The sequence below is a fragment of the Thunnus maccoyii genome, chromosome 12 (genome assembly GCF_910596095.1).
Source record: "Thunnus maccoyii chromosome 12, fThuMac1.1, whole genome shotgun sequence".
In the NCBI taxonomy this organism is placed as follows: Eukaryota; Metazoa; Chordata; class Actinopteri; order Scombriformes; family Scombridae; genus Thunnus; species Thunnus maccoyii.
The window spans coordinates 8,114,472-8,125,269 of NC_056544.1; the positions used below are offsets into that span (position 1 = coordinate 8,114,472).

At 38.3% G+C, this 10,798-nt stretch overlaps 1 protein-coding gene across 3 annotated transcripts; it reads left to right on the top strand.

Moving 5' to 3' along the window:
• The first annotated feature begins 5,610 nt into the window (after positions 1 to 5,610).
• On the top strand, positions 5,611 to 8,948 carry LOC121908884 (bromodomain adjacent to zinc finger domain protein 2B-like). Of its 3 annotated transcripts, none has more exons than XM_042429175.1 (12): positions 5,611 to 5,764; positions 6,256 to 6,295; positions 6,542 to 6,590; positions 6,755 to 6,791; positions 6,873 to 6,912; positions 7,022 to 7,082; positions 7,594 to 7,630; positions 7,718 to 7,812; positions 7,927 to 8,060; positions 8,232 to 8,289; positions 8,385 to 8,456; positions 8,573 to 8,948. In XM_042429175.1, the coding sequence occupies exons 1-12, from the start codon at positions 5,757 to 5,759 to the stop codon at positions 8,809 to 8,811; spliced, it is 870 nt and encodes a 289-aa protein (XP_042285109.1). In that variant the 5' UTR covers positions 5,611 to 5,756; the 3' UTR covers positions 8,812 to 8,948. The 3 variants fall into 3 exon arrangements, with proteins under 3 accessions (XP_042285109.1, XP_042285111.1, XP_042285110.1); XM_042429176.1 differs by having other exon boundaries at positions 5,612 to 5,764; positions 6,876 to 6,912; XM_042429177.1 differs by lacking the exons at positions 6,755 to 6,791; positions 6,873 to 6,912; positions 7,022 to 7,082.
• Positions 8,949 to 10,798: the final 1,850 nt, after the last annotated feature.

Consider the following 10,798-nt stretch of genomic DNA (forward strand, 5'->3'; position numbering starts at 1 on the left):
ACAAATATAAACATTTCAGAGCACCTAAAACATGGTATTTCTCTTTAAAGCTGCACTAATCGACATTTTTATATAAGCAATGTATGAAATGACTATATGTGATGTGAAAGGGATCACTCATAATTACAAACCCACAGTGAATTATCACCGCTCATTGTTTTGGTTTTTGCTGCTTTCATGATACTAGTTTCCAGGCACAGCAGGCAGATGTTTTTAGCTAAATTGACTGTGCACTATGGGCCAAATGGTAGACAGACATGGCTGGTGACTAGCTGGTGAACATATTGGGGTATTTAGCAGCTAAAGAACAACATATTTACCTCATGAGTTGGTGGAGACCAAAACAGAGATAAAATCAGTGTTAATACTGAGCTTACTTTCATCAGATGACCAAAAATATGACTCCAACTGGCTGCAAATGTTGCTCCGTGTCTGCTGGATGTGTGTAAAAAGGGAAGTAACATAACATCTTAATAAGGTGATAATATGTTGTGTTTACAGCTTGTTCTGCTGCCACCAAGTTGCCAAAAACATCAATTAATGCAGCTTTAAAATGAAATATTTATTCATTCATCCGAGTTAAAGTTAGAGTTGAGAACAAATCATGCTTGGTTGGGACTGTATGGGTATGGTTTGATCACGTTTGACTGACTGTGGTGTCTCCATGGTAACATAAAGAGGCCACTCAAAGCTGTCAACTGATTCTGAGAGCACAAACAAAACAGAAATATAGAAATCTCTCCTGTGAATTAACCAGTATGGTTCAACTTTTGGCAGATAGTAGTATGTTCATGAAGGACCCCAATACTTTAAGTAAGAAGTTTATTGAAAAAAAGGTTTTAAGAGTCTTTAAGGATGTGTGTATTTGTGTGTGACAGAGAGACATATAGAGAGACATTGGAGGAGAGATTGCAAAGGAAAAGTCAACCAATTCTACATGTTCTTGTTTTTTTTCTCTAAGGAAGGTATTAAACCAGCTTTGTGGATCTTTGTATCAGGATCTGGTTTATGAGGCATCCCGCTCTGCTAAGCCACCTTACATTTAACGGCACCTTTATACCCTTAAACCAAATTTTGCCACTTTTAAAGGGTTCTCTCACACTTTCAGATGGTGTGAATATGTGTGTCTTTTTATGGCTAATAGCTTTTTACAATTATATTTTTGAAAGGTGCTAATCTGTTTAACTGCTCTGCTCAGAGCATCTTGGTCAGCACATCAGCCTGCACAAGTTGCACAAGTTTTCTGTTTTTAGCACAATTATCCGTACAGATTAATTGATTTAATTCATTTTCTGATCGCAAGACTTACTGTGTTTTTAATTCTGGACATCAAGTCCCCTCATAAGTTAACGCTCCGATGATGAGCCCATGTTGGGGGCTCAATGACTGCACACATTAACAGGCTAATCCCTGAAAATATCTTCCTCTATGGATGGACGGCCAGCAGAAATGACAGAGGCAGAAAATGAAGTGAGGAAAAGGTAAAAGTGGGAGGCAGATGGATGGAACGGAAGGAAGAGGTGGAACGGAAAACCCGCCGAAAAGGGCGATGAGTGAGGGAGAGACAGAGATGGAGTGAGGAAAGAAAATGAAGAAATACAGAGTTGATGAGTGAGGAAATGAGGAATGAGGCTGAAAGAGAGACAGATGGGCCGGCTCCATCAATGAGCTGTGTGGCAGAGAACTGGAAAGAATAAATGAAGGAGTTCTCACAAAGCCAAAGATGATGATGATGATTATGATGATGATGACATGCAGACACACATACACACACATAATATAAAGTGCCCAGCGGCTGAAGTCATCCTGTTGAATAGATTTCAGATTATATGCAAAGCACATGTAAATGAATATTAGCAGTAAAACCCTATGGCTCCTTTTACGAGGACACAAACAAGAGAGTGATTCAATAGAGCAAATACAGTAAATTGATGTGTCACTGTGTGTGCGTGTGGGTGTCTAAAATGAGGGATGGACAGAACAGAGAGGTGTGGACTGTTTCCGAGAACTGAGGTCCTTTTATATATTTTCTTGTAGTTCCAGTCTTATGAGCTGTTTGAGAGCAGACACTCAATGGCAAATGTTGGTGACGTGCACAAAGGTTGATCTTGGCTCAAAGTATCAGACAGATGCGGTTTAGTTATATGAGAAATATTTCGATCACTAAGTTGCCAGAAATCTTAAGCAAACAACTTATTTTTAGTTTGGATGAACATGATTACCAAACTAGGAAAGGCTACATTACCACAACATGTGAACAAAAGCGTTAAAAAAAGACTGCAATGTATAGAGTCATCATGATAATTAATCATCTCCTGCCTTAATCTCTCTCCTCGTAGGTTTTTAATTTGACTTAGATATAAAGCAAATTTAGGTATTATATGAATCCCATATATGAACAGTTCTACATTACTGTTCGGGAGCCTGACCAGAGTGTCAAGGAAGGTGAGGTGAGGAGGCAGACTCAGACTTATTGAATGATTAAAAAAATGTCAATATTACTCTGACCAGTGTAACAAAAAACAAAACAAAACAAAATTTCTCTTCAGAAAATGAAATGAAAATAAGCTAATCAAACTTGGCTTAATCTTGTTTAACTCAGGAAAATGCAGGAAAAAAGTAACATTCCTCTTAAATAGGCCCTCTAATCTATCTAGGCAGAACCATATTTCTCGCAAGGGTGTCCCTTCCCTTATACCAACAACTGGTGTATGATAGTGTCACTTGTACCAGTTAACATTGACATCTAAATGTCACTAGTTAACACACAAAGTATCTTTACACTTCAGTTTTTGTTCAGATTAAACAAATGAAACAAAACAGACAGTTAGGCTAGCTGCTTTCCCCTGCATATAGATTAGTGCTAAGCTAAATTAAGCTAACTGGCTGCCAGCTTTAGCTTCATATTTACCTTACAAGCAAAAAAGCCAATAAGCATATTTCCCAAAATGTCAAACTAACAGAAGAGGTAGTTCAATCTTATATTGTCTGTCGAGTATTTCATATTGGAGCTATTTTTGTGGTGTTTATTCGTTGGTCTGTTTGTTTTTTTCTTTCAATTTTTCTGGTTTTGCATGTTGTGATTTGGTGGTGGTCGAAGTGAGTTGTCTGTGAATGTGGTGTGTGTCCCTGTAGGAAAAGCACAGGTGTAAATAATAAAATTCATCATTGCTGTATTCCACTTGAATAAAACAGAGCCATCATTAATGTTATTAGTTACACCTGTATTTATCCTATGATAAGTCCAAACATCTGCTGTGAAAAGGACTTATAGCTTCTGTTTCGATGGACCCTAAAAATTAAAATGAAACGAAATGGCAAATTTTGGAATGTCCTCAATAAAGATACATGTCCTCTCTGTAAATAACATCCACAATCCACACAATGTTCAGTTCTGAAATTTAAACACTGACAGTGGCATCCAGGAGCAGCTTGTGATCCAGATCTTTATTTATGTTGATTTGTGACTCACAGTTACATCACACACATTAATTAGCCTTACTTGACCCTCATACCGGAAAAGTGGAAGTTTGTCCAACAAATAAATCAATACTTTTAACATCTCTTTTGTCCTGTTATGTAGCCGGTTTGTGACGTAAGCACCTGGCATTTGGTAACCCTCCTATACCTCTCTCTGTTACACAAGATCCACACATCCATCCATCCATCCATACACACATACGCCTGCACACACACACACACACACACACACACACAGCCATAATGGAGCAATTATCCTCTCCAGCTCCGATCTGCTCCTCTGATTGTAATTTGCATTTATTATTAGCCTTCAGCCTGCCAGAGGCTGTGAGGCGTGAGGATGGATCGTCATACACCACATCACACTGATAGACCTGCACAGATGCTTCATAAACACGTGTGCCTGAGGACACAGTAACATGAGCATCAATGTGCCACATATATATATAAACATATGGCAAAAAAGAACTGCACACCCACATACATGCGCCTCAAATGAAGTCATTATGACAACATGATGTTGCTTCGTTTTGTTAATGCTGATCCTTATTAATAATACCACAGTGGGAACAGTATGTTCAGCGCCGTTCCATCACAGCAATACATGCTTCACATTACACATTTTGATGTCCTGAAGGACTGTGATGTGTCTCCTTGTCCCTTTTCCTGCTCTGGGCTCTCTTTTGCTGTCAAGATGGCCTCAGGGCTCATCACATGGAAATTTGTGAGGAGAGTCTCTCAAGGCACATACAGTAGCCTACACAGTCAACCTGCCAGCACACTAATAGATGTGCATGCTGGCACTCACTCACACACACACACACACACACACACACACGCAGTCTCACACATGCACACAAAGAGAATATGCGGAGGATCACTGAAGTGTGAAATGATTCTGTTATGTCGTCTGTGTGGAATATATTTCCCCATCAACCTTCTATGGCAGGTGGGCTTGTGTGTGCATGATGTTCTCGTGTGTGTGTGTGTGTGTGTGTGTGTGTGTGTGTGTGTGTGTGTGCAATTTGTGGCTCTCTCTGTCTGTCTGTTGTTTGGCAGGGAGGAAGGGGGGCTCCATTAAAACAAGGTGACAGTGTCAGAGCAGCTTTTGTAGCTCATGTCCCTCATTGGTGTTGTGCATTTGACATCAAGAGACTCATTTGCTAAAATCACAAATCTTACATCACTTATTGGGTGAGTGCAGATTGATCTGCATGCACATTTAACAGTCCAAACTAACCTAACCTTTTTTCCAAACAGTACCTCAAACGCTGCCAGAAAATGTACCAGCCTGTCAATCATGTGCTAATTTAGGCTCTGTGGGAAGTCTGACTCTTCGGCCTGTCAGTCTGACAGTTTATATCTTCCTGAGATTTTAAGACAACCGTGAAACACAACAGCCAAGTGCTGAACAGACCTGGACCTATTAACCACACACACAATACCTTCATTCGCTTTTCCTCTCTCTGTCACACACACACACACACACACACACACACAAATTTGAGACTGAGGGCAGCTCTTTCGATGTATGCACAGCTAATGTAGCAGTTACAGCTACTTATTGGATGAAATATGGCTGGCATGGAGGGTGGACAGACACAGCTATGTGTTAGAGGAGACTGGGAAAAAAGCCTTAAAAGGATCTCATTTCTTAGTTAAGACACTATAAACATTACTTTAGGTCCGTAGAGTTGCTTTTTTGGTAGTATTATTAATTCTCAAACAAAGCAGCCAATACAACTTTGTGCTGCTGTTGCAAACTGAAGGGGAAATCAACTGCAGCAGCATATTGATATTAACAAGTAATGATGTTTCATAAAATAATTAGATGAATGGTACGACAAACTTTTTTATAACCTGTATATAATAGGCAAATTAACAACCTTTAGGTCTACAGCAAGCAGAAACACATTATTACTTATTCAAAATGAAAAACAACTACGTCAAATATTATAATACACTATTACATTCATCAGATGTCATGGTCTCCATTCTGTGTGCGCTCTAAAAGTCACGGGTCAAACTGTAGACCGTCTGTGAGCTGCTTATTGTATATAGTTGCAATATTTCCGGCAGCACTTGAAGGCAGCATTAAATCGGCGTTGCCCCGTTGTTATGGTAACGAGTGTTTACCTCCCGGTTGCGTGGCAACCATCGTCTGTTTTCCTAGCTTAGCAAACTGTAGAACGAGAAAACCTAACCGAACATTGCGGGGCAGTTTCAAAATTTCAAAAAAATTAGGACATAAAGTTGCATTCACTTTATCTTCCTCCATGAGCAGGTGAGCCAGGTGGAGCCTATTGACGTTAGCTGACGTTAGTTCACAAAACAGTTAATGAAGGCTTAAAAGTTATGCAACTTGAGCTAACTGCTAATGTACCAGAGTAACGTTAATTAACGCTAACTATGCAGAAGTATAAAATGATAGCTACAAAGCAGTATATTCCTGTACCAGCACTGTTGTTTCAGCATGTCTAAAATACATGAATGCTTAAGCTAGGTAGCTACATTCAAACAGACCTTAAGTGTTACATGAAATGAAACTGTATTAGAATAAATTTAAAATAGTCTTAATGAGGATATTGTATGACTATCACACAATCCCTATTGAGACATTATATAATCACTATAATCACGGTGGAGTGTCACAGGCAAAGGACCTGTAGGAATATTAGTTCCTATAGCTAAATTAGGAATTTTATAATCCTGCTAATTAATTCAGTTGCAATGACAATGCTTTAAATACTGTCTCTACTGCAATTTGATGTCTAGGTTAGAGTGTTTGGGGAAGTCCACCAGTTCACAGAAACAGGTAAAAACTGTATAAAATTCACTGAACTGTGTTGTATTTCATCACAACACTCTGCTTTTCTATCTACATTATGCTGGTTTTCTTATGGATTGTGTTCAGTGTTGCCCTTTGCAGCTCTTGAGCGCGATTCATACTGCTTTGAGTGGGTCACACATCATCCATGATTGTGCCGTTGCTACTGTACATGTCTCAATAAACATTGAGTTCTAATTAAGGTGTCGTTTTGATCTCTCCACCTGGATGTAGTTGGCAGTAGAAGTCGCCTCTGCTGATGCTGAGACCTGCAAACCCAATGGTAAGAGAAGTAATTCAGACTTCAGCTCAGTGCACAAAATATTTTAGTGCACTATATTTCTGTTTGAAAGACTAAAATTAGACAGGATTTCACTTGATTTGCACCAGGAGCTTCTGACGGTCATTAGTGTCTCATTGCAAGCTGGTATTCTGATTATGTTCTAGACACAGCAGAGGAAAAGACAGTCACTGATAAACCTCAGTAAGTCCCATTTTAGTAAACACAAGCTTCTGTCATGATGAGCCGTAACACACTCATCCAGTACTTTATTTTTGCTCCCAGCAGGAGTCTTCCTGCCCATGCACTGCCTCATTCTGTACAGGTGGGTATTTTGAGATAAATTACAACAAGATTGGATTGGACTGGATTGACAATAAAAGAAACATAACTTAGTTCTACATAGTTTACTTTAAATTTATGTCAATTTTAAGGTTTCTTGCCAGGAGAGTCAAAGGTTTGGATCTGTGAGTGGGGAAGTGCTGAAGACAGAAGGTTTGTGGAGTGTGGAGGTGGTGGAGATTGAAAAAAAAAACTAATCTCACCAGCACTGTTTCACATCATGTTCAACAATTATAGTAGTAGAGAGCAGCCTTGAAAGACCAGAATGCATTGTGACCACAGAACATGTATGGAGCCCCAAAGTCTGAAAGATAATATTTTTAATCTTGTGCATACAAAATATTAGATCCCTCTTGTTCGCACAAGATAACAAGTAGATAATGGCTTGTGTTCTGAAATGTAATGGAGTTGAAGTATAAAATAAAATAAAAATATAACTCCTAATAAAATAACTCCTCCTATCTCAAGAGTCTCTTTGTTATGTCGCCTTATCATGTCTTGAGACACTGTTATGTTTACAACATTTTATCACTGGACAGTTTGTTCTGTTCACACTGGATTAACATAAAATATTGCTATCTATTGTGCCAAGACACGCATTTTTAAATCCATGCAATGGTTTCAAAGCTGAATCAATTCTTTGTGTGTCTGTGGTTCTCTTTAGGGTGCTCACCAAAGGAATCCATCAACACAACACCAAGGTGTGTACTCGGAGTTCACGTAGTAGGTGATCATACCAAGAAAACATCCCCCAGTGTCCAGGTTTTAATTCTTAAATGTGATTTCAGGGTTGAAGAACAAGCACAGTCGACTGTGGCGCTTGATGAAGAGCTGAAAAGGAAATACTTGAGGAAAGCACATTCCCCAGACTCAGCAGTAACAGGTAGGTTGGTGTAAAACAAACTCAAAATGCAAGTAGATAGAAAAAAACTTATAAACTTAAAGAGTGAGTTTGTTTGACAGTAATGATGATCATGATGATGATAACGATATCCAGGAGAAACGATGCATGCTCCTCCACCAATTGAGCCCCTCCCAACACGTGGGGAGACAAATGGGGAGGAAGAACAGACTGAAGTGGAGGATGATGGAGATGAAGAACTGAAGGCTCCAGTGGAGCTGATGATTAAGGTAAAGTGACTGATCATCATCAATGATTCCAAACTTCGTGCTCTGTTGTGTTCAGTGTTTTATTTCAGATCCATAAAATATTTTTCATGCTTAGTTTTAGTCAAAGTTTACTTTTAGTCAATTTGAATAAACTGTACTTGATTGGGAGAAATTGAGGATGTATGGTTTCAGTTCTTCAGAGCTGTGATGGACAGAGACTTCCAGCTGGCCAGCAGACTGTGTCAGATGAGTATGTGTTCTGCATCCATCAACTGTTTGTCTGTCAATCCATAAGTCAGCCACCAGAAAAGGCAGCCAATGGTGTCTCTTCTCTCCTCGTTCCAGTTCTTATCTATGAACCAGAGAATCCTGAGGCCTCCGAGTTCCTCCCGCTGATCCAAAAGAGGCTGCTGGAAGGTGAGAGTCCTCCGCCAAAACACACACACACACACACACACACACACACACACACAGACACATATACTTGTGCTGGAAGTTCCCGAACACACTTGTGTCATTCCTTGTTCCATTAGAGCAAGAGACGGAGCAGAGCAACAACAAAGATAATGATGAGGATGATAATGAAGATGATGATGATGATGATGATGACTCTGAAAGTGATGAGGAATCATCTGCGAGCTCAAGCTGCTCATCTTCCTCCTCCTCCTCCTCCTCACCATCAGATGATGATGATGATGATGAAGAAGAAGAAGAAGAAGAAAAGCAAGTAAACAGACACAAGCTGTGCCCCCCTTCTCATGTTTCCCCCTAAATCTATTATATTAATACAACAGAAGCTATGTTTGTTACTATCAACAGAACATTTTCTTTCCTTTGGAAAATATGTATTTAAATCCACAAAGCTCATTTGCACAGTAGCAGCCTTCATGCATTTTGTTGACAATTATGTATTATTTTCATTTTTCACCTCCAAATAAATTTATTGTGAACAAAGATGATGCCCTTGATTCCTGAAAACACATCACTTGGGAATACATGGTCATTAATATATGACACTGAACCTCTGCTGACTTAGATACATCACCTATACACCTGTAGAAGAAACCTCGTTATAGCATGGATACAATAAAAGCGATGCACTTTACCAGTTACAAATAAATCTACAAGACTCATATCCATCAATAAGTCTGTTCAGTTGATATCATGAGAGACAATAGTAACAAAAACAATAGATTTAGCATGTTTTGCATACATTTTGATTGCTATTTGTGAGGTCCAATTGGCAATGATATTCAAAACTGAATCATTTCTTATTTGCACAAAACATTTAAAGTATGCAGATTTTTTTGTCTGTACTAACTGTAAAAACAATAAGACAATTAGTATTGAATACACTATATACAGTAGTTATGTACTGTAGTATTGATTTCCCACTCACCATATACAACAAGCTACTGTTTAGCATTATATTAGCTGACAAATGTTTAATGTTATTGTAAAGTTGGATCCTATTTTTTCCACACCTTGCTAATGTTAAAATGCTAATGTTAGCTACAGTGTCCTTATAAAACACTGAAGATACATTTATATCTTCCCAGTAATACCTTAACATTTCACTCTTTGTGTGGCTTTCTTGGATTTTTAACTCACTTTTTTTTTTTTACATAGAAGATACTATCACCTTCTTATTCTCAATGAAAAGTAAAGTGAAAGTAGCCAATTTGTTTATACATTTGTGGTAGAAAAGGAAATGACAACTTTGCAAAATATGAGTGGTTTAAGTAAAAGAAGGTGATACATTTTTGTGTTGTTTCAAAATAATTTTCAAATAGGTATGTAGACGTAGGTGGAAACAGGCCTTTCTCACAGAAGACATCTTGATATGTCGAAATGCCACATTATGGTATGTCAAAACAGAAAAACTACATATGGAACATTATATAATGTTAAGTTTAGCAGTTATAATGCACCGCAGGCTTATTGGCATGGCTTACTGAGACACTTGAACTGAGCCATTACTTATGTAACTGCACCTGTGCTTTGTCTATGTGAAAATTCCATTTGTCTGCTGTGAAACAGGTCCAGACAACACTGGAACTGCAGGCTGTTAGCAATCTTGCTCGCTGCGTTATCTACAAATGAAATCGACTTGCTTTGAACAAGTGCATGCAATGAATGAATTATTGTAGTTTTACTAGACTAGACTAGAATAGAGCTGCAACAATTAGATGAGATGAGATGAGATAAACTTTAATGTCCTAAAGGAAATTTGTCTTGGGGAAAAGTATAATACATGACAATAAAATACATGGACAAAAATATACCTCATTGATGAGACAATGCAGTGATGCACTAGTGCAAAAATTAGTCGATTATTTGGTTAGTCGATCAACAATTTAACTTAACCTGCAACTGTTTGATAATGGATTAACCGCTTAAAGTCATTTTTCAAACACAAAATGCTCTCTGCTTAATATTCTCTCCTTCCAGCTCCTCCAATGTGAGGATTTGCTGCTTTTCTCTGTATAATGTCATTCTAAATTGAATAGCTTCAGGTTTTGGACTGTTGGTCAGACAAGACAAACAATTAGAAGATATAGCCTTGTGCTAGAGGACATAGTGATGAGCATTTTCTACTATTGTCTGAAAATTATAAACAAAACAATTAAGAAAACGATTATCAGATTAACTGATAAACTAATCTTGACGACAGAAGAGGCAGTTAGAATGGGGAAAGCATGAGGATATATTTTTTGAACATGTTTTTTCTGCTGAGTAAAAATATAATATGCTGTACT

Excerpts from the sequence above, each read along its gene's own strand:
- LOC121908884 (XM_042429175.1), top strand. Across the intron at positions 6,591-6,754 it reads TGAGACCTGCAAACCCAATG|ACACAGCAGAGGAAAAGACA; the intron begins GTAAGAGAAGTA and ends ATTATGTTCTAG. Across the intron at positions 7,631-7,717 it reads TCCATCAACACAACACCAAG|GGTTGAAGAACAAGCACAGT; the intron begins GTGTGTACTCGG and ends ATGTGATTTCAG.